Raw genomic sequence first — 24,485 nt, forward strand, 5'->3', positions numbered from 1 at the left:
GGGTGGGGAGGTGAGAGAAGGGTAAAAGAAGGTGCTGAGTTTGCTAGTTTTTCTTGTTTCCTGGTCCTGCTGTACAAAGATTACTTTATTCTGAACAATACATTTCACCTTGGTAAGACAGCTTGTCCTGCTGTTACATAAAGTGATGCACTTGCAAGAGAGAAGCAACAGTATGTTTTATTGATAGAAGCCAGTGAGTTGAACTTCAACAGTAAATGCGACAGTGGTTTAACAAGATTGTATGGCAAGGTACACTTGAGTATTTACTGCACAGAGGACTGGGTCAGACAAAACTGTTGGGGAGACCCTCCCATTGAGTCATGAGGTTGAGAGGACCCCTAAGGTTCTTATCTGCTTCCTAGAGAGCAGTCTAGGTGTGGCTGGATCCAGACTTAGTTCCAGGCTTGATCAACAGTTGATGTCTAAAGGATTATGTATGTTCAATCAACCCTTTTTATCACTTAGCTAAGATCTCAAAGTTTCAGCACGCTTATTCCCAGCTCACAGAGTATCAGACTCAGCCTTGAGGAGTAACCTTGAGAGGCATCCCTAGTCAAGGGAAGATCCTGGCATGGAGCCACTGCTGTGCAGGAGAGCTCAATGGGCTCCAGGCTGTCCTCTGTTTATGAAATAAGGTGATTGACTTAACAGCCATGTTTGCGTACCAGCTGTATTTCAGTTGGCGCATGCTCAGCTAGCCCTCAGCTGTTGAGCAAGACTTATGGCCCTTAGCTATTGTTTGAGCTGGGTGCAGCCACTGCGACTGCCACTGGTGGCTATTGCTTAAGCCTAAAAGGGGTGGGGGGATCACACCACCACACCTGTTCAATCATGCTATGAAATCACATGCTAATGTTTTTAAATATCATTTAGCTGCTATAAAACAGATAGAAGTACATACTAGAAGCATGACCATATTGTAAGATTGGATGGGTAAAGATGATGAGCTATAAAAGAGTAAGCCTTTGTTTAAATGCATATATCTTCTCATAATGAGCAGAATTAGCAAGGGAAATTACATAAAATGAATGAAAGTTAAATAGATTTTTGTTCAAGTCTGATAAAATTATTTTCCAGTTGTTATGGCTCTCCTTTCAACTAAAGCGTAGTACACTTGGGATTTATTTTCGAATTGGCATTCAGAAATGAGGAACATGAAGGGGTACATTTTCCAAGTGATTAGTGGGAGGTATGCAAGCAAATCCTATTATTTTTAGTGGGATTAGAGCACATACCTTCTGTATACTGCTTTGAAGTATTCCCCTTAAGCATTCTTCGAGACTTCTAGTTGGTAGAAGAAAATAATTTGGAATGTAGCTGGTTTGGAGATGGACCCTGCGTATGTCTACGAATCAAAAGAGCATTAAACAATCTGATAGTTATTGTGCAGAATGAAGGTTAAATAATCCTGACCTATATAACTACACCTTTTTTAACTAAAGTTACTTCTTCGGTTTCTCTGTGTATTGTCTAAAGATTTCTGTTGACTGAACATTTCAGTTCAGCAGGCTCAAATGATTCTTCTGCACTGCCTAGAAGCAATACAACTTAGATATCTCCGCTCAAGATCATGCATTTTCTTACCTAGTATAATTTTTTTTCAGCTTGTGGAATTTCCAGTAGCTTAGCAGTAAATTTTTACTGAAACAAAAAATTGTTTTTTCCAAGGTAGTTCTGTAGGGCTTATGAAACCACTTTTAATCTTCTAATCCAAGTTTATGTTGATGTGATGTAAGATCTAAAATGACGTGTTATTTAAAGGCTTTTCATTAGCTCAGGGATACCAGAGAAGTTGTGTGCCATTTATTTAAACCATTCATATATTTTTACTTAGCGGCTAGAGGATTTATTCTAACGAAGTGTCAGTAGTTTGCCATGGGACTGCTCCTTCCTGCTTATCTGTTGGTTTAAATCACAAAATTTGAGGTACACATGTAGGGACCGAGTAAATTTAAGGATAGGGTTAGGTGTATTATCTTTATTTCCTTCACTGAAAAGTCAGCTTTTTGCTTTCTGAGACTATTTCATTCCCATTGGAAGGAAACATAGGTCAAACTTTACACAATATTTCAGAAGTTCTTGAAGCTTATTGTTTCGGGTGTCTTGGCCTTAAACACCAGTGACTTTATGAAATTTCAGTTTTATGTCTGTCTTATAATGTTAAACCATATTTAGCAGCATGAGTACACTATTCCCTCTATACCCTATGAAAATGTAGGGTCCTTGGTTCTTTCCTGAATGTTTTAACTGTATGGCATGAACTAAACCGAAGATTTTTGTAAGATCTGTGCCCACTGACTTTGCCAAATTGTCTGTGCTTTTCAGAAGAAAACAGGATAGGTTTGTATCATTTTCTGAAGATCAAAAATACAACTGCCAATTTACTCTTTATTTCTGTATAATCCATAACAAGCCATGAGTTACACAGTGCTGTTTTTTACCTTTGTTCGCTTCAGCAGTTCATTTTGTTTCCGTATGTTTTTTCAGTTCTCAGGATGGCTTACGTGATTCCCCCCTCAGCTCCATCTCCAGCAGTGACTATGAGAGTGTTTCTGTCACTACATGTAGTCTCTCCAGCATATACGCTCTGAGGTAATAACATCACTTCAGTCAGATTTGACAGATGGTATTGGGTTATGTTTGGTTAAAAATTTTCATTGAATTAACAATCAAGTGACAGCAACACTTCTAAGTATTCTTCCTTTGAACAGCAGGTGCTTTTTTTTCCTAGCAGTTTTCTTCAGTGCTGTGGCAACTGAGACAACTACTTACAGAAAAGTTTGAATGCATAAAGCAATGGATTCATATATGTCCATGATCTCCCTTTTATTTCTCTATACAGCATGTCTTAAGAGACACTTCAGGTTTTAGGTTGGAAAGTACCAAATGTTTGCCTTAAGTAGGTTTTGATTTTTTCTAGAAAACATGGATTTTCCATTTTGTTTCTCATAGTAAAATAAGGGGAACGTTCCAGTTAACAGTAATTTAACTTCCACAGTGGTGTTGGCCAAAACGGGTAAGCACACTAGTTTATATTCTCATCTTCTGAAACTGCGCGAGAGTTTTAAGTTTACTTTTGTTCAGAGCACTTAAGGAGAATAATAGAGCAATAAAGTTTAGGGCAGAAAAATGTAACTAAAACAGAAGTATGAGTTACTTGCTTTTTTCAGTATTTGCATAACATGCATGTATGTGATATACTGCATACGTTGTATGCAATAACATTTTTACTGTGGTACAGGCAGACTGAAAGACCACTATATCAGTCAAAGTAGATCTTCCACTGCCGCTTGTTCTCCTTTTTTCATCTGTTTATCTCTTCCCAGCACTTCAGGAATTCCAAAATTTGTCTAGGTTTGGGGATAGAAAGAGAGGGTAAAATATTTTTTCCAATAGTGTTAGAGGAAATAGTACATATATGTATATTTTTAGGATGTGCCAATCTTTGGGCTCAGGTTTTTTGTTTCATATTTTTATAAGAAGGACAGAAAGATAAAACTAAAACTGTTTTTCATTGTTTTAATTTTTAAATATATTTCCTCTTGATGGTTCTTGAAACAAAACTTAATATACCTGCATGCAACAGTTGCAGTCTTCTAAATGCTGCATACATCAAAGACTGTTTCACACAGGGCTGTCTGAATGGACGGTAGAAAACCTCAGTTTATCTTCAGGAACAGCTGGAGCAATAAGAGTAAGTAAGTCTTCATTAGGTACACCACCTCTTCTCAAGGCCTTACGGTACTGCTGTTGTATATTGGTGTCGTAGTTGCCACTGTATTGATGCTTAGCTAAATTAGATCTGTCTTTTCCCTTTTTTCAAATTTTGTTTTACATTGTTTGATTTATAAGGCAGTATTCGTACACGCACATTTTTGCTCTTGTGCACTGAACTACAGCTTTGTATCATCCTTGTGTGTCATGCGAGAAGTCCAAGTTGCCTATTTTTCTGTATCTGATTGGTATTACTAGAGATCTAGCTGTTGTAGTCTATGCTCCAATAAATAGATAAGTGCCTGCTTGGCCAATACATCTCCCCTTTTGAAATACTTAGTTTAAAAGAAGTCTATGAACTCCTTTCAACAGCTTAATAAAATAAAAGAAGGGGGAAAAAAAAGCTCAGAAGTCCAGCTGCTTCATATTAATATGTTCCTAGATCTGTGTGCATAAAAATGTAATATTTAGTACATCTATTTGTATAACATTTTAGAATAAGTTATTTTTAAAGGACTCCCCTGATCTTTTATCTTTTATTTTAAAGATTTTATCTTTATTATCTGAAGAGTTTTATTTGGCTATTGAAAAGTTATCTAGAGCTGTATCATACAACATACAAATACTACAGCAAGTGTATTCCTTGAAAAGACAAACTCTCCGAAATATTATTTTCAGAAATAACTAAGTTGTCCCTGATGTCATATGCATATCCAAAATACCTAAATTCTTTTATGATTGTTTTTCCTCTGAAATATGTCATTTTTATTAACTTATTTTCTTGCTGTTTTCACTTAACAGCAATTAGAAATTTAAGTGTAGCATTTGTTATTTTATCTGAAAAAATGAGCTAACCATAGAATTCTTGAAATGCATTTATTTGGCCTTACAGCCTCCTGTGGATTATAAACAACTTGTTTGTGCTGTTAAATAATCAGTGCTGAGGCTGACAGTCATGTTGTTAGAGTGCAGCATGTTGTGGAAATACCCAAGTGCCTTGAAACAACTTGGTTCTGGTAGCAAAACCAGCTTAGCCAGAGTAGCACAGTGTGTTGAGTGAACTACTAGTGTATACTAGAGTATAGAATGGATTTGAAACAATGAAGTATTGTGTATATGGAGCTCTATATATGTATACATTTATTGTTTTCCAAATAGAGAATCAGGGAGCAAATTTCCACTCAGATTCTGGAGCCCTGTTCAGCTCATGGGTCGTTGTTTGCCTTTTTGGTTTTTATCGGGAGGAAAAGGCTGTTAGGATTGTAGGAACCATTTGGGACCTGTTAAAGGCAGCTGCTTCAAATCAGCCTGTGATTTACTGCCTTAGACATTTTCCATCATCAACCAGTGCTGTGTAATTTTTTGAGCTGTATTAATTGCACCTAGTTTTAGGCACCAAACTGATATACTTACATGAAGAGGTTTGTTGCTGAAGGGTTCCCTGTTGAATCAATGGAGAAAAGTGGAAACCTTGGTTAAGCGTGTCATTTGTTGAAATGCATATGGGCCAAAGATTTTTCAATCTTAAATGGGGACTATGGTTACATACTTTTATTACTAACTGTGCTCACAGAGTAATTAGAAAAACATTTTCAAACTTGTGCTCTAGAAACCTTGAGCAAAATTGGAGAAAAAATAAAAGGTAAAGGGGGCTTCTCAAATGGTTTTGCCAAGGAAGGGTTAACTATTTCACTGGTACCTGATCTGTGTAGAAAGTTCCTCTTTCTAGTCGCAGAGGCCTGATGGTCAAGAAGTTAGATGTTCAGCTCAGTTTGGAAAGTGTTTTTTTGCAAGACGTTTGTTAAGCAGTATCCAGACTTGAGATGCCCATGTCAGTAGTCAGCTTTCTTGGTAAGGAATAAATGTATTCCATGTATTTTTGAAAGTTTCAGAGAAACTGTGGTTTTGTGCAGACTCAGAAGAGTATAAAGAAGGGGTTTTTTACATTGGTGTGATTGTGGAATAATACTGCTGGCCTGAGTGAAAATTAGATGTTTGTAGTTACAGCAGGGAAGTGGCAATTAGTCCATTGTTTATATTGGCTCCAGGAAACAATCCATGCAGTATTACTTTAATGGTTTCTTTTCATGAATTCAGTTTTTAGAACCATTTTTAATATACCTATAACTTAGTGAACTGTAAATAGGCAGCTAATAAAATACACCGCTGGAATCTTAGCCATTTCAATGTTGGAAGCAGTAAAATCAGTAGTTTTAAAAAATAAATTGCAGGAATTTTTCAGCTTTCAACATGCATATGAACTATTGGTCAAGATCCTGATAAAGCCATTAATTTGAGTAGAAACCTAAATGAGGGCTATTCATATGCTAACAGAATGAGATGACTTGATATGCTTAAAGCCAAGAACAAGCCTAAGTTCTTTGAAAGACTGGATCTGGAATATGGCAAGAGAAGTTGTTCTGGGAATGACAAGGGGAAAGTAAGTGACACAACCAAAGAACAATGTAGTTATAATTAGTTGATTTCAAGCCTCTTTGGAGTTTTTGGTGTAAGACAGTGCAAGGGAGGAAGAAATAACTGCTGAATCTGTATTCAAGCGTTTGCTTGCCTAGGGTATGTGGTAAAGCCTACTCCTTCATTTTAAGGTTACAATGAGCCGATAAATGACAGCTTTAAATATAAACAGTAAATTCTTAAACTAGTCTTAATGATACAATAGATGCCTTCCTTGGTCACTAGACATGTCATTGTGCCTTAAATATTGGTGTTTTGTGGAGTATTTTTCTGCTATTTTAGCCGTTTACAAAAATTGGTGGTGAAGTTTTAGCCTGTTATTTACAGTCTGTGAAAGGAGTTATCTGCAATGTTTTGTGACTCTAGTCTATGCCAAAACAGCAAGACTCTGCCAGCAATTAGGATGGGGTATTTATCTAGTTATTTTTGTTAGAATATCTGTGTTCATGTACATGTGGACAGAGCCCAGGGTCGTGTACTGGTTGGATATATCTGAAGGATATTGCTTACCTTATTTCTTATTTTGATTATGTCCCTGTTAGTGTAAACGCGTGTGAAACAAGGCAGGGAATGTTACCTTAGTGTATAGATGAGATGAAATTTTGATTACCTGCTTCAAAAATAGAGGTTGTTTCACAGGAATTTGTTTGAAGCTACCTTGTCAGTCAGTTCATGGAATCAGAATAGTCCAGGTTGGAAAAGACCTGAAAAGATCATCTGGCCCAACCTGTTGGGGGAAGGGGAGCCTAGATGGGATTATCTAACACCCTGTGCCGCTGCTTCTTGAAGAACTCCAGCTGATGGGGACTCTACCAAGTTCCTGGGGAGGTCGTTCCAGTGATTGATTCTCAGCGTAAAAAAAATTCTGTCTTATATCAAGGTGAAACTTCTCCTGGTGCAACTTGTATCGGTTGCCCCTTGTCCTCTCCGTGGGCCTCCTTGTGAAGAAAGAGCCTCCATTCTTTTTGTAGCCACCTTTTAAGTACTGGAAAACTGTGATGGGGTTCCCCCGAGCCTTCTGTCCTCCGAGGAGGAAGGACCAAACTCCTTGAGCCTTTCCTCATAGAGCACATCCTACAGCCTCTGGTGATCTTTGTGTCCCTCCTTTGGAGCCTGTCCACTCTGTCTGTGTCTTCTCGTGGGTTGTGGAGGCCTGAACTGGACACAGGAGTACTTCAGGTGTGGCCCGACACGCGCTTGGTAGATCGGGACGATCGCAACTCTTATCTCCGCTAGCAATGTCCCTGCAGCCCATTTGCCTTTGCCGCTGCAGCGGCGCACTGCTGACTCCTGTTCAGCTCGCTGCCCACCGGGACCCGCAGGTCCCTCTCGGCAAGGCCGCTCCCCACCCATGCAGATCCCAGCCCGTACCGGGCCCTTTGGTTGTGTCGTCCCCTGTGTGGGACCTTGCGCTCGTCTCTGCTAAACTCTGTCCTGTTCTCGCTGGCCCGCTGCTCCGGCCTGTCCAGGGCTCTCGGTAAGACGGCTTTCCCTCTGATGCATCCACCTCACCACCCCGTGTGGTGTCAGCAGACTTGGTGATGGTGCTCTCAATCCCGTCACCCAGGTCATTTAGGGAGACATTGGAGAGTGTGAGGCCCAGTTGATCCCTGGGGGTCCCCCACTTGTGAGAGGCTTCCAGTGTGAGTAAAACCCATAGATGTGAAACTCTGAGGGCAGCCTGTGAGCCTGCTTCCTGCCCTTCTCACAGACTTAAGTGAAGTTCTTATGGGTGGACAGTTACGTACTAAACTAGGTTTTATGCTAGGCTTTTTCATCAGTAGGAATCAGTACCTCCAAGAGGGTGCAGGAAGGAAAAATAACTTGATCTTTTCCTAGGACTGTGTATTATACTAGGATAGTGCAGTTCTTTCAACTCGTGGTCCAGAGCTGTGCTATCAAAGCTACAGCAAAAATTACATGCCCATGGGTTTTAACAAAGAGATCACAACCACTTTAGGGATCTTGTAGATTATAGTGTGGAGGACAACAAATAAGTTAACAATGTATTTTAACTGATGTTTCACAGTCTACCTGGTCAGCCATGTCTCGAGATCTCCTGTCTTGCAGTTTTACCATTGTTAACTTGATCGGGTTATATTTAAGCTGTGCAAAATGATGAATTAATTCTGCATTAATGTTTGGTACAGTCATCTTTGTTTTGATCAATAAGTTACTGTAGATTTTATTTCCCTTTTTTTTTCTGTAGACCTCTTTTTCATGGAAAGACTTCTCATAACCAGAAAAGGGCTGGTGGTAATGGCTTTATGTGAACCTTATTGGAATCGTGGAAATAAAGAGCTCAGTGACAAAAGTTGTGGGAAGAGAAGGGATTTTATACCTTGAGCAAATCAGAATTACTTCCAGTATAGACACTTCTCCTGGCTAATCATTTTGAACTGCAGCCTGTATGTTTTAGGCACTGTGAGTCTGTGCTGTTTTGTACAGACTCTACAAAACAGAGTCTTTGCTGTTTTGTACTCAAGTAGTGTAAGGGCAACTAATATGCATATTAATACAGTCATAAACAGGCTGCTGTGTACAGTCTTCTTGCTTTGCTGCTAAATCCCTTGCCCCAACAGCCAGCTGAGCAGTACCAACAAAACAAAAAAGTAGCACTGATGAGGTCGGTCAGCTTTTGCTTATGATTTTAGTCAGCAAGGCATACGTGACTGAAGCAGATGTCTCTAGTTTTTCACTGCCAGAAATCTTTTTGCTGTGTTTCATGCCTATTGTGGTCTTTGCCCTGCAAGACACACACACAAAAAAATCAATTCTCCAAATGGTGCAGCATTCAAAGCTATAGTTTCTTTTTAGGAAATTCCACAAAGTATTTTTGGGTATATTATATGTGTATCTTCGTCTTCAGTAATATATAATTGATGCAGATTTTATTTTCTTAAGGAATAACCTAGGTACCTTGTGTGAACTAATTGTTAACAAGTGCTTGTTACAGTGGGAGAGTGAAAATTCAGTTGTTCTAAGTTCTTTGGCCTTTTCCAATTAAAATTATAAACTTCGTATTTAGAGGTGTTAAAATGTGTGATATGGTTGAAGTAAATTAAGTATGAAATACTTTGTTCTCTGTGTTAAACAAGTGAAATAGGGCAATATTTTTACGCTGACTAGCATTGGTGGCAGAAACAATAAGTCTGTTTTAGCAAAATTGGTAGACACCCCAAAATTTGCCATTTGGGGACTGTATTCCAGCTGGCATATCAAGCATATCTTGTGGCTGGAGACTGACATGAAGTGATAATAATACATGAAGTGATAATAATGGTTTGTTCTTGTTTCTGCATAGCTCACTTTTAATTTTTGGGTTCGGTGATGTGGCGACATTTATAATTGTGTTAATTTGATATGTAAAAATCAGTTGTTGACTGTCACTTGGTGTTCCCTGTGGTACTAACAGAACTAAAATTACTAGCTTTCAGAAATAAGATTTTATTTTACAGATTGGTTTTTTTAAACCAAAAAAAAAAAATCATTAGAATAGCATGTTTGGGAGTTTTGCATTTGTGTGTGATTAACTCAAATCACTACAGTAACTGCAGTTTTTGCAGAATTTTTGGCAATACCTAAAACCAAAATACATTGTAAAAGCACAATTTTATTGGAGGAAGAAAGAGGAATTCCTCATACTTACAGTGGCATCGAAGGTGAAAAATTAAGAGAAAGCTTTCTTCTCTAATTAAAATATTAAGGTTCCACCTAATACTTTAATTAGTTTATTTTAGCTTTGACTCCCACAGCTGGATACCGTATTCCAATGGGATTCTCCTAGACCCTAGGATGCTTTAATGCTTCAGCTGGTTTTGTATTTTTTGAGGAAACTGATGGAGGCAATATGAAAACATTGTGCTAATAAGTTTCCCATCTCTCAGAGTTCCTCTTGCTGGAAAATGTTTCTCAGTGCTGCTTGTCCATCTCCATTTCTGCCACGCACAGGATTTGCACCTCAAGAGAGTGTCTGCTGGAATTGGATGCTAAATTAATTCACTTTTTGCTATGCCATACAGAACAGTTGCTTGCATATTGCAGAGGATGTTGATGAAGAGATATGAAAGGACTCTTTACCCTTGGAAAGTGTTTGTATCTGGCATCAGGTATTCAGGTTCTGTCTATCCTGCATCAAGTTCTGGATAAGGCATAAAAGCTGGGACTGATGTGTTGCTATCCCTGTATAAGATACCAGAGCTGATATTACATACCATTTTTTCATATGTGCTATACTATTTCTGGTTTTCACTTTCAGTTTTTCTACCACTGGATATTTTTTGAAGTTTAAACATTTCTGTGCTCTAATCTCATATTTGTCCTTTTGCAGTGTGAGTGACCATTTGAAAGCTTATAATCCATGTTTGATTACAAGGAAGTGTCAGGAAAAAGAAGTCGTGGTGGAATTGAGAAAATCTTAGTAGAACCTAAGCGATATTCTAACTCGTATTTTCAGTTCTGTTGTTTCTTGACTTCTACCATATATTTATCTTGCAGGTTTTATCCCTTTTTGGTTTAAATTTTAAGAAAAACAGTAAATGTAGTACCTTGTACTTGTAAGTATCTGACATAAATTTTGATGTTTAGAAGGCAGCCCTGTTGATTATTAATGTTCTTAAGTTGTTTGTTTGTATGCACTCTTACAGAAATATTATCTATAAAGAACAAAAAAGCTGTCTGGGACAGAGCACTGTTAAAGCTGCTAAATCCTGCACTGGCAATGTTGTTTACTTTAATTCCGATTTGGAATACAGTATCTTTGCATTCTGAAAACCCAGGGCAGAGTGCTAATGAGTTTGAGTAAGCCAGTTGTCTTGGTAGAGTTTGTTATGGAGGATCTGTTCAGCAAGATGCTATTTTAACAGCTGTATTTTTTTGAGAAGTCCAGCGTGGTAAGTACCACAAGAATGTTCTTCAGTTTGAGGTTTGTAGAGTTGAGGAAGGATTCAAGATGTTCTTCCAGCAGAGTGGGCAGCTGCAGAAGCTGCCAGGGTGTGGAGCAGAAGTTATTGCTGTTGATTTCATATTCAGTAGTCTCGTGCTCAGGGTTTTTTTCTGACTGAAGATATCACTTAGAATACATGGCTAATCCCACTAGCCAAATTTCTTGTTTTAAGCAGGCAATGTCAGATTGCACATCTCTAGTGGGGCAAAAGAAGCTAAGAAGGGGCTTCTGCAAGTCTTGCAGTGTATGAAAAGTAAATCCCCCTACTGAGGAATTCAAAAGGTTGACAGCAGATGGGGCTTCTAGCCCATGTTGTACTATGTATGGAGCTGGGCTTTGATAATAATAATTTGGTAATACTACAAATACAATATCGTAGTCTACTCAAGTCTGCTGCTTCTGGTGGTGCCTAGCTAGATTATTCCTGATAGATGGATTTGCACGCAGTTGTATTATTTTCTTGTGTTTTTCAAGACAAAGTTCTGAAGCTTTGAGAACACTTTAAGGGTGGGTTGGTCGGGTTTTTGTGGTTTTTTTCCCCCTCTTTAACCTTTTCTTTTAAAATAGAGAGAAAATACCTAAGGGATTACATTTTAAAACCCTCTTGACTTAACAAAATATTAGGGTTAAAAAGTCAAGAAATGTAGTTCTGAATTAAACCTTTTTTTAGTTTGCTTTAAATGTAGCTTCTGGGGTCGTTCCTTAAAATATAGTCCTTAGCTAAATAACTATATCCTATTACCCTAATAATAAGAACTTGATTTGGTTTAAAATACTCTAAAATTGTGTCACCATCCCCTTAATTTACAATAATTGTAAGACACCATTAATCTTGTAGTTTTCCTCCCCACTGTATCAAAACTAGTACATGTTAGAAGGGGGTGTAACCTGCAGTTTATAGTGTTCCTTGTGAGAGTATCCAAAAAGGAACACCAGAGGTACTGCAAAAAGCAGGAGAGGAAGCATATATTTTTATTTTTCTTTACTGACATGGAGGTACAGTTCTATTGCTCAAACCCCTCATTTTCCTGTTGTCATTTCGCATGTAGTTGTCTTTCCCCAGCCATTGTGTCTGATCCTTTACATGGCCTTTGGAGTAGTTTTTTGTTCTTTTGGTTTTGTTTTTTTTACATATTGGAACCCCGAGTTGACTGTAGCCTTGAGACGTATAAAAGTAATAGCTTGGGAAAGACAAGTTGACAGGTTAGTGGTAAGATTTCCAGTTAAAGCCTACACAAATATCAGTGGGACAACTGTACCAGCTACTGAAGTAGTTACAGAAATTGTGTGCAGACCATAACATAGATTTGCATGCAGAAGTTTTGGGGTAAGTTTTTTAGATTTTTTTATTTACTTGAAGTATGAAAAAAAATCAAATAGGAGAGAAAACTTTAAATATCACAGGTCAGATAAAAGCATATGTTATTGATACTGTACACAGAGCATAAGGTGGCCATTTTGCTAAATTCTGTGGGAACAAAAAAAAAGCCAGGAAACTCATGATAATGTTTTTTGAGAAATATATTAAGAACTAGACTACTCAAAACATACATACATATATATGTGTAGGGACATCCAGGAATATGGTGTAGCTATACATGTATATATGTTTATCTTAGTCAAAATGTGTGACATTTTAAGTAATGGACGTGAGAGATTCATTAAGGCCAATTAGTGCAAATGAATTCATGTCATTTATATCCAAGGAACTAACTGCACTGTGTTATAATTTGAGGCCAGTGTCTCATCAGATTTTTAATGAACTATAATTGATATTTAAGAATTGGACTGCTGTCCCTTTGTAAAAACTTTCAGCGTGGTTTATCATTGCAGTGTCTTTCTATGTAAATAGGAATGTGTGAAATCTTAGAAAACTTTCTGCAAATTTTTCACATTTTTCCCTGCTGTAGAAGGGGTCTCACATGCTACTATATAGCTTGTATGAAATCTTCCTAAAGAGCAATTTTGTCTGTGAATGCATCCCTCTGGAAGTGGGTAAACGTCTGCATCAGAATAGTACCATTTAGTACATGGACTTTTGAATTCACTATAGAAATGGATTCCCAAGCTTTGAACTCACGCTGCACCAGGAAGGTGTTACCTGTTTTGTTGCAAATAGTTGTGTCCTACTTCTGCATGTGCTTTTGTTTGCTGGAGATGTCAAGTGAATAGGAATCACTAATGTTACAGGTATTTGTAGAACATAATGCATAATTCAGAGACTATCCTTATGCCGTTTAACACTTTCCTAGTACATGTTTGTAGTGGTGTTCATAGAACTTCAAGTTTTTTGCTCTTAGTCTTAGTTGGGATGAGTTTGTCTTGCTGGAACTTGAGCCCTCTTGGTTTAAAGGCACCACTGACAATCTTCTGAAATCCATACATGAAAATCAGTTGCAAAGACCTTGCCTGAAATCAGAGCCTTAGAGGGTGGTCTTACTTTCCTCTTAAATTTGGTGACATAATTGCATCATACATAGTAGAATAGGTGTGTTGGGTTTTCTCCTTTGCAAGCAGTGACCAGCTAGTGCTTTTGGTATAGGATTTCTAAAGGCAAAGAAACAAAGCCAAACCACTTAAAGGTTTTTTTTATGATTCTTTTTAAAACATAATTCAGTTGATTTGTATTTCTTATATTTGATACAATGACCTTTTAAATTCTTTTTATCTGCCACTGCTGTATATTTAATGCATACTTAAGATACTCTGAGACGGGGGTTTTGTGAGTAATGAGAAATTCTTTGATAATCTTGTGCATTCTGCATTCAGTTTAGAGCAGATTTGAGGTCTAATCAACCAAACACTTCTAGACAAATTTGGAAAGAAACATCTATGAGTACTCACAGATTTCTGCTGGTATTGAATATTTTTTGAGCACAAATGTAAAATATTTAATTTTGGACCAGCTTTGAATCAATTTACTTTGGTTGCTCCATCTTAGACTTTGTTGCTTTACTGTTTTTGGATAGTGTCAGTGACCAACAAATACAGTGGAAAGCCTATGGTATCAGATGGTTACATAAAACGGCTGGCCACTTCTGAAAATGTCAGTCACGACCTTCCTGTTCCACAGTCCTGTTTTCGGTTATGCATGGACACTGCTGCTAACCTGGCTAAGTATCCTCTGGAACGTAAAAGCTGTAAAGCAGATAGGTTTCACAGGTGAAAGACGATGTTGTGTACAGTTACCTTATTGACTTTTGTTTGTACATATTTGGCTAAATTTCACAGTCAAGCCTTGAGGTGAGGCAACCATTCTAGAGGTATATCTTTGAAGTGTTGAAAGAGTCTTGCTACTCTTCTAACATGACAAATGGAGAGTAATTTTAAAATTGCTAGATAAATGCTACCATTAGGTAAAAAGCTAATTCATTGTATCTGTCCAAGGGTATCTGTACCTTCGTAATGTATAAGCAAGTTTTACTGTTGGAATCAACCTTTGATAATCACCTTCAGATGTGTTAACTTTGCTATGTTTTTACAGCATGAAAAATAATTGCATGATAAACGTTATATATATGATAAACACTTCACAAGGGGACTTCCATGCCTATTTTTTTTTTCTCTTAACCTAATTCCTTGAGTAATGCAGGGTTCCCTTCAACAAAAAAGTTGAGAAAATGAGGACTTTTCTCTAGCTACGCAGTGTGGCTATTTGTATTCTGCAGTGATACTTAATTCTGCATATATTTGGAATGAAGCATTCCAGATCTGAGTGTAGTCTGATGTTAATTAAATGTCTTCTACACATCTGGTGTCAGCTGAGAGTTTTGAGCCAAATGAGGCATGTTAGATAAGTTGAGTAGGAAAGATATTTCTTATAGAACTAAAAAAATAACTTGTGTGAAAGAATAATTTGGAGAAAAGGTAAGATTAACTCGGGTCAAAATTCAGGTTTATTTTTTATAACATCAATTTAAAAAATCATGAGAATATTCAATATTTGCTTAGATGCCATCACTGCTGTTTGGGATACCCTGTTATAAGAAAAGCTCTCTCTCCTGCTGTTTACCTGAAACAATTGCAACTTTTCAGTTTTTACAGTATTTCTGACTGCCTTTACAATATTAATTTTTTGGCTACCTTCTTAAAGAGTAAAATATAATTTAAAGAACAGATAGTCATTCCTTGAGAATCGCTTTTGTCTAAATCTCACTTGGTCCTGTTGGTAAAGGCAGAGTAATTGTTTCTAACTCTGTAGAGATTCCTAGGTCCAGTTTTAAATCATTCTGGAGCATTCCCTTTTTCTCTTTGCAGGGTCGCAGGCAATCCCAAATACAAAATAATCCTCTTCTGAACATCTCGTGTATGGATATTGTACTTTACATGTGATTGCATATTAAATTGTTATAAATGTGAGTGCGCGTAGATGCTGACCTTCTACCCCACAGTGCTGGAGCAAGTTATATGTGCTCTATGTTAGGGATTTTTAGGACAAAAAAAGTTCCAGCCAGTCTTGTGGTGTGATATGACCCTTCTTAGTGACACACCACAAGATCTAACACAGAACTGCAACAGACATAGGTGGAACCCCATTCCTTGGAGGAATTAAGAAGTAGGTAAAACTGCATTCCTCCCAGTTGGAGGAGACTCAGAAAGGCAAACATTATTAAAATTGGTCAGAGCTTGATCAAAATTGTGGAGTGAGCCTTTCTTCCTTTCTGCAAAACTGAAAAGGACTAAGTAGCTTATATTCTTGAGAAGCACTCTTCACAGTTCTGTGCCCACCTAACACCATACTTCGAAAGATTTCTTCAACTGTGATTTGGAGGGAAGAGTCGTCCTTGAATCAGCACCCTGACTTTCCCTGTGCTAAAGTTTTTGCTAATTGGGAGTTTCAAAGAGGCTATTGTATTGGGGTTATATAATTGCACACACAGACTGCAGTTGTCTCTGTCATGAGGTCCATGCTTGCCTTGGAGAACAATTTGTAGTGTGAATGTATATACCGCTGTATGATTGACTCTTTTTAAAATGAGGGCAAAACAAGTAGACCTTATTTGGCCATGTTACAAAGCAGGCAAACTCCTTTATTTGTGTATGTGAGCTCTGTGCAAATAGGTGATTGTTGAACTGCATACCATTGTGAATCGGGAATCTCTTCCTGGCTCTTACTGCTTTTCAGTTTACTCCTTTGTAAGCCACATTCTTACGTGACCTTTTCATTGGCTTGAACACAGACCTTTCCACACTGACAGGCTTGCTATTATTTTATGTATATATATATGCATTAAAAAAAAAAATCTCTATGGAAAAGCGAAGGAAACATTGAGATTGAGAATTTTTACTTGCTTCTTAGTATCTTTAATAAACCTTATCAGTCACGGTGCTGAGGGAACTGTAAACATAGATCTAATGCCTTTTTACAATAATTTGTATTTGTTAATAGCAATAGATAGCATGAACTAAGTAAGTCTCTTGCGAGCTTGCTCTTAACTCTGTCTAAAAGAATGGGAAGCCACTTAAAGTACTCATGCTACATACTTTCCATTGGAGATTAGTTATTGATAGAAATATCAGTATTTATTTATTTTCACTTCAGTTTTTACTAGGTCTTGTAAGATTGTATGGCTTAGTAAATTCATTTTTAAACTTTAAAGGTTTACCTGTATAGCCTACAGGTAGAATTTCAAAACTATCCCATAAAATTTTCTTATGTGTAATTATAAATGTTACTTATGTGTCTTATCCTGCAATAACTGTTCATGCATACTGCTATAGGGGTGGGGATCTGCAAGGTGGTAAAAGTTTCAGCACCTAATAAAAGCATATTGAACTTAGAATGTGGTAGAAATGACTTCCTTCATTATGGGTGCCATTTATGCAGTAAGTAACTTCCTTGACGTAGTAGTTTTCTGCAGAGCACAGAGTGCTGGAGTTTTGGACAAACAAAGCATGATTATAAGTAATATACTCTATATTTGTAATAATCACCGAGATTAATTTTTTTCCAGTATGTGGGGAAAAATGGTTTAGTGTTCTGTCTGTCTCTGAATGCAGTGGAGTAAGAGGGCGTGTTATGTTCAGTCAACACAGTGAATCCTTAGGACTTCAATGTAATTATATCATCTCCATATATATTTTCCTTAAGTGTACTTCGTTTTTCAAAAAAAAAAAAAAAAATCTTGATGTACAAATAGTTCAGGTAATTCCTGATATTTGAAGAGGCTGAATTCCCACCAAAGCTTCCCTGGGTCTCGGATTGTTTCACTCTTCCACTCCGTAAAGGGATGGGAGGTAGAAATGGCTGGCAACTGTGCATCTGGCTTTTAAAAGGAAATGTAAATTTATAGTAGGCATTTAGTAACAAATTTTAATCTCTTTGGAGTTGACAAGCCAATAGTTTGACATTTCCTCAATTTCTACAGTTAGGTGTGTAAGGGGACTAATCTACCTCTCTACTGTGTAAATTGTATTTTATCATTCATTCTATTTTTTTATCTAAGGTTATATTTAGACTGTTCTCACTATTTTAAGGTTACATAATTTGAAATTTTTTTTTTCAAATTAATTCCACATTAATAAATTTCAAAGCTGACTTCAGAACTGACCTTCTCATTTCTAGGTTAATATTCCCCTTTCAGATTTTTGGTGAAGTTGTGGTTGCAGTCCTGAGCTTTTAGAAGTCGTCAATGTGAAAAATGGCACAGTACTTTGTAATAGCTAAGGAAAATGCAATAAAATACAGACAAATAATTTTCTGCTTGAAAGTTTTTTCCAGCTATGCCACAGAGTGAAAATCAAATGTGTGGTGGTGATAGGTTGCATTTTGATTAACTTTAACAAGAATTTACAGCAATTAGTTCCAGTTTGCTAGACTCTTGCCCGAGTCATAAATCCTTTAGGATTTGCTGGACATCCTGAACAACTGAGTGAAGATTTACATTACTTTTCTTTACATGTTGTTGTTTTTGTTTTTTTTTTTTTTCTCAAACAGCAGTTTAATGACAAGTTCTTGCTCTTCTGATGACATCGATCAGGAAGAAATCCAGCTCGCTTTGCAGGCTGCTAAAATTGCCACACGAGAAAAGATCAGATCCAGATTTCATGGCAGTAATGACCTTATTCACCGTCTTTTTGTCTGTATCTCAGGTATAAGAGTAGCCTTTTGTGCTGAATGTAAAAACTATTCATCCTTGGGGTTTATTGGTGCACATAAAGTTATGGCAGAGCTATGTAGAGGACTGGAGATGAAGTGGTGGGAAGACAATGTTTTGGGGCCTAAGTTGCACACTGGTCTAGAAAGACCTGTTACCTGGGTGGGAACTTACAGAAACACAGATGCAGACTTCTTAGACCTGTAGTGATGAGGAGTTTGGGCATCCAACAGGTTTGACTTTGAAGCACTTCTTTTTCCTTGATGATGCCCTGTGTGTTCAAAGGAAGAAATTTGTTGCTGCAGTTAGATTTTGTTGCAAAAGGCATCTTTCCACGTTTCCTGCAAATGGCAAGGGAGACATGTATCAAATTACAGGTAGTGTAAAGGCCAGAATGTAGTTTGGCCATTATGGAAAATCAGTTTAATTTGATGTTCAGTTTTCATTCCAAACACAAGCAAGTGATCCCCTCAAAAATAAATATGAGGCCATTACTGGTAGCAACAGGCAAATACTTCTTTTAAAGGGTGGTGTAATAGAAATGCTTCACCTGTTTTCTCAAATTCCTAAGGTGTTGCTGACCAGCTGCAGACAAATTATGCTAGTGATCTGAGAAGTATCTTAAAGACCTTGTTTGAAGTTATGGCAACCAAACCCGAAACAGAAGATAAGGAAAAGCAAAAGAAAGGTAAAGAGTTCTAAACATTTGTTTTCTATAGTGAATCTCTGCTAGTAGCCCAATGGGGATACACGAACTATTTTACAATTTCCTTAACATTTTGTTAACTTCTTGACAGGAGTCGCTGTACAGTGATTTGACCTAAATTTAAAAGAAAGCATGGAGAAGTGTAAACAGGTTTAAGTCACTGGAAGTATAGGTACACAGGAGTATGTCTTGAGACAAATGTTGAAAGAGTTAAAGCCTTCAGAGTGCATCTGCGTATTTCTGTGTTCCTATATATAACAAAACAGTGGTTGTAGCCCATATAGTCATAACATAATGTATGCAGGGTTTGGACTTCATAAATGTGGGGTTTTTTTCCCCCCTGACACTGTTTCACACCAGATATGCTTTAATTCACCACGATGCATATCTTTGATCTTGAAGTTTAAATAGCTCTGTGAAAAGAGCAGACGATAAGATGAGAATGCTCAGTAAGATGCTGAAATCTGGCCTGTCTTGAAGCAATTGCAGAATGCTGAATTTGACTTCAAAATGGAAAAATACCTACTTTTGAATTCGGGATAATTAAGATAACGGAACCAGAACTAAATCATGAGCCAATGCAAGAAATTTTTTCCTCTGTCACCATTTTGATTAATATTTTTTTCAAAGAGGAAAGTCTGCCAACTTATTTAAAAATAACTATATCATCCCAGCAAGACTGCAGTTACCTTTGTCCTTTGTTATGATTAGAACTGTCAGCATCTGAAGGTGATCAGAGCGCGCTTTTTTTTGTCCCTTTCCTAATGATTGGAAACTTTTGCTTTCCCTTTTTCTCAGTTTTATTTAAAGGCTTTGAGGATTTTGTATGTAAAGCTTAAGTTAAAAGTTTGTTAAAAGTTAGCAGAAGTCGTCCAATCCAACTCTGCAGTGGGATAATTCACAACATGCATTACAGCTGTCTTATCACTTATGGTGGAAAGTTCCACTCCACTCCTATGGTGGCAGGATGTCATGATGTGAAAAGAGACTGTTTTTTTATTGGGGAAAAAAAGAAGGCATTAGACAATATTGCTAAAGAGGTTCAAAGAGCTCCTGAATATTCAAATAAAAGCAATAAAGAAGCTGGAGCTGTAAAGAACTAGCACTAGGAAATCTGTTAGTCAACAGTACTTAGCTGGAATAATTTCTAATGGATTAATTATTACATTAAAAGAAAAAAGGTGCAGACAAAAGTAAGAATAAACAAAATGAGCAAGTAAAAGCCAGAGAATTTTGGAATTAAGTTTCTCATTGGTATATGCGATTTGATCCATGTGATTCACCTAGGGAATCTCTGGTTGTTCTCATAATCTACATCGTTGTAAAGGATCCAAGTTAAGAATTGGGAAATAAAATATAGGATGCAGCTAAACTGCTAGAAGAGGACTGTATGTCCTGTGATAACGGCATCTTTCATTTCTGTTACTCCAAAGAAGAATAGAGGAGACTTTTAAATCACTATTTGTGTCAGGGTGAAGAAAAAGCAAGAAGTCTAAGAAGGTACATATAGATGCTACTTTATTAAATCCCAGAAGTCCTAGCATGAATATTTTAAGTGCGAATGAAAAAATATGAATTTGAGTACTTTTTGGTTTGTTTTACAGTTAATCAGAGCTTAAGGAATGCAGCATTGGAAGACTGTGCTTTATGTCAAGAAAGTATATCATCCTCAGAACTTGCAGCAAAAGCCAGAGATGGGGACTTTGAAGGTACTTTCTTTTTTCTGAGAACTAAAATGAGACAACACTGATGTATAATAGTTATGTGTCAACAGTGCAGAGTCTGGCTGGAGGCTGTAGCGAGCGGTGTTCCCAGGGTCAGTACTGGCTCCAGTCCTGTTCAACTTGTTCATCAGTGACCTGGATGAAGTGGCAGAGGCACCCTCAGCAAGTTGGCTGGTGACACAGAGCTGGGAGGAGCAGCTGATTCCCTGGAGGCTGCGCTGCCATTCAGCGAGGCTTGGACAGGCTGGAGAGTTGGGCAGAGAGGAACCTCATGGAGTTCAGCAAAGGCCAGTGTCAGGTCCTGTGCCTGGTGAAGGATGATCCCACACACCAGTACAGGCTGGGGCTGACCTGCTGGAAGGCAGCTCTGCGGAGAAGGACCTGGGAGTCCTCGTGGGCAGCAAGTTGCCCACGGCCCAGCAGTGTGCCCTCATGGCCAGCAAGGCCAATGGGATCCTGGGGGGCATTAGGAGGAGCTTGGTCAGCAGGTGGAGGGAGGTGATCCTCCCCCTCTGCTCTGCCCTGGTGAGGCCGCATCTGCAGTGCTGTCCAGTGCTGGGCTCCCCAGTTCAGAAGGGACAGGGAACTACTGGAGAGGGTCCAGCAGAGGCTACAAAGATGGTGAGGGGACTGGAGCGTCTCCCTGATGAGGAAGGGCTGAGGGAGCTGGGGCTGTTTAGCCTGGGGGAGACCGAGAGAGGATCTTACCGATGTCTACAAATACCTTAAGGGCGAGTGTCAAGAGGCTGGGGCCAGGCTCTTTTCAGTGGAGCCCAGCGACAGGACAAGGGGCAACGAGCACAAAGTGCAGCACAGGAAGTTTCATCTGAGTATGAGGAAAAATGTCTTTCCTTTGAGGGTGACAGCACTGGAACAGGCTGCCCAGGGAGGCTGTGGAATCTCTTTCTCTGGGGACATTCAAAATCCTCCTGGACATGACTCTGTGCAACCCGCTGTAGGAAAACCTGCTTTAGCAGAGGGTTGGGTTAGATGATCTCCAGAGGTGCCTTCCAACCTGACCATCCTGTGATTCTGTGATTCTGTAGTTAAAAAAACAACCATTAAAATGAAAAGAGAAAACATTTAAAGTTTGGCTCTGGAAAGAGAGTGTAAGATGTTGTCATAGTATGGTTTAGAGACAGGTGATAAAACTAAGCATATTTCTTTCAGATTTTTGTCTGATGGCCTCATGCAACTCTGATCTACCAATTGTCATATCCAGTATGAGTTTCTTTGTATCAGTGGAGAAAGTATAGTAAAGGTTTTAATATTGCATATATTACATCTGACAATTTTCAGAGGGCTACACAAAGCCCTAAGCAAGGTCTTCTCAGCCACATCTAAAGGCATCTTACATATTGTTTGCTGTATGTGGGGGTGCTCCTTTTTTCCCGTGGTGCAAGTATCTTTCATACTCACTTCTGTCTTTGATCAAACTATTTTGCTTATTAATTTCATATTCTTCACCATATTACTTCAAAGAAAAAGTTAGTTTTAGGTAAGTCTGCTGAGGTTATGTGAAAAAAAGTGCATATGTAAGTCTGTTTTCGCTGGGATTCAAGCATTCTGAGCCCTCAAAACTTGTTGCTTTGTGTTTTCATCTGAGCTGCTGTGGGAGTGCTTAGGAGTTAGTTATGCAATAGCCCTAGCATGGTAAACATATAAAAAAATGGATTGAAAGATATTAGAGCACTTGCAGTCAAAGAATAAGAAAAGAGAAAGTAGATGCATGAGATGGAGCAAACAAGAAAGCAATCAGCTTTGATCTTCAAGGCTAAGTGGTGGTTTCAGCACACCAGGAGCTCAATTATTGGAGTGGTGGTATCTCTGTGGTCAAGTGAGAAATGCAAGACAGCTGTCAACTGTGAAACTGTGTCTGAGCTTCCCAGAAATTCAAGTGTGCAGTAATTTCCCTGTGCTTTAAAACTTTGATGTATCGTTGTCTGTTTGCCCACATATACTACTGTTCTTCCAGCGAGAGGTTTTGAAAGCAGGATGACTGAGAACTGAGTGGTAAGCAGTGTATGTCTCTGCTTATATGCAGAGGTGGGTGACCAACAGGAAATAAATGTTGGTTCATGTAATTTGTAATAAAGATCAGAAATTGGGGGGGAAGAGATGACAACACAACATGACTCTTAAAAGGTTAGATTTTAGAGTAATGCGATGTATTTGTAAGTTCTTTTGTGCTTCTATAAAACCCATGGTTTGCTTGGTAACCTTTCTTCTGAAGCTGCAGGCTAAATCATCTCTAATCTTATTTATTTAGAACAGCAGGGCTAATTTATGTATTACGTGCTGTAGAAATACTATCTCCTCTGGAGGAAAATTATTTGGTGCAGATAAAGAAGCGTTCAGTAGTAATTTTAATTGATTTTTCTATTGTGCCATAATTCAGAATGTCACAAAAGATGCAGTAAAGAACAGATCTTTAAGCAAAATCCTTACCATGTATAGGCTGTATTGGAAAAGAATGCAAGAGATTATTCATTCTCTACTATTTCAGTTCATATTCTTTGGTTTTGAATCAATGCCTGATGCGGTTGGTGAATCTGACTTACAGAACTTAAATGCAGGTTACTCTGAACTGCAGGATGCTGAACAGCCTCAGTGATCTATGTATTTTGTTGAAGCGAAGTCACTTCACTTCCCTGGCCTGTTACTCAGATTTTAAGGTTCTTCAGCTTTCCCTGGCATTTTCTATTGGCACGGGGAAGGTTTTGTCTTTTGAGGAGTACAGCCTATGGCTTGGGATGTTGTTTACTGAAATAGAGGACAATAGTCTGGATGCTTAGGTGATGTTGTGGCCATATAGGAGTATGGTAAAGGGGAACCTTTGGAGTTACAAGGGTCTCTGCAGCACCCAGGCATTATGAATCAATTATGTCCCTGCCCTAAGTGAATGGTAAAACCCAACCTGTAGTATTAATAGCACACACAGATAACTACAGCAAAACCAGGCTTGCTGGCACCTTTGTCCAAAATTAGCAGGTACTTCACATATGCCTGTGTGATAGAAAGCAGAGCCTTGTGGGATAACCAAGTCCCTTTTGAATAAGTAGACTTGGATGCCAGAATGAGCTTGGCTACCTTGGCACAATGCTTTCCCCTGCTAACACATCGTCTAAACAGAGCCAGTTGGCCAGTGCTCCCGCAGGTCTCTGCTTTTGATACCTTGCTTGCTCACTGGGAAGGCTTGGGTGTGTCAAAGTCAATCGCCATACAGACTGTCTAGGAGTCTTACTTGGCTTGTGTGTAAGCAGTTATGCTGTAAATAGTTTTTGCAGTCAGAGCTGTACTGATTTGTACAAGTAGATAACTACTGTAGTCTGCTGTTACTTAGCCTTCAAATTTGCTGATGGGTGGGAATTTTCTGTATCACAAAGAGACAGAGGCTACTAGGAAACATGGAGCCATTGGAACATGCTCTGCCTTCCAAACCAGAACACACCACAAAACATCTGCAAAAGGAGGCATGTGAAGTGGGTCAATTTGTTGAATTTGTGGGAACTGCAGAAACACCTGTTCTGTCCCCTCACCTCCAAGACATCACAGATCCCTGTCCCTTCAGATCACAAATTGTCATTGCTGGCAATGCCATACAGACATTTTTTCACTGAGGTATGCAGTGATAGCTAATGGGATACATGGTTTTGCTGTGCCTAAGACATCCAGCATGAGGCATGAACTTAAAGCAGTATTTAAACTTCAGCAGCCATGTGCCTTTTTCCCTTTATAACTCCTCACCACCTACCTCATTTTTGCTGGCCACTGTGGAAGCAATAGCCCCTGGATTTGGGTGATGTTTGGGTGCAGGTGGAAGA

The 24,485-nt window shown here is 38.4% G+C and overlaps 1 protein-coding gene across 4 annotated transcripts in view; it reads left to right on the forward strand.

The window, feature by feature from the left end:
* The window catches only part of ZFYVE28 (zinc finger FYVE-type containing 28), a 165,867-nt gene that overhangs the window by 129,646 nt on the left and 11,736 nt on the right, over nucleotides 1-24,485 (forward strand). Inside the window, exons 9-12 of one of the 4 annotated variants that reach the window (XM_037386406.1) lie at nucleotides 2,488-2,592; nucleotides 18,072-18,226; nucleotides 18,803-18,919; nucleotides 20,542-20,646. In XM_037386406.1, coding sequence (XP_037242303.1) covers nucleotides 2,488-2,592; nucleotides 18,072-18,226; nucleotides 18,803-18,919; nucleotides 20,542-20,646 — 482 coding nt within the window. The remainder of the gene's footprint in view (nucleotides 1-2,487; nucleotides 2,593-18,071; nucleotides 18,227-18,802; nucleotides 18,920-20,541; nucleotides 20,647-24,485) is intronic. The other 3 variants (XM_037386415.1, XM_037386421.1, XM_037386431.1) reach the window with 3 other exon arrangements.

Source organism: Falco rusticolus, chromosome 1 (genome assembly GCF_015220075.1).
Source record: "Falco rusticolus isolate bFalRus1 chromosome 1, bFalRus1.pri, whole genome shotgun sequence".
Lineage (NCBI taxonomy): Eukaryota > Metazoa > Chordata > Aves > Falconiformes > Falconidae > Falco > Falco rusticolus.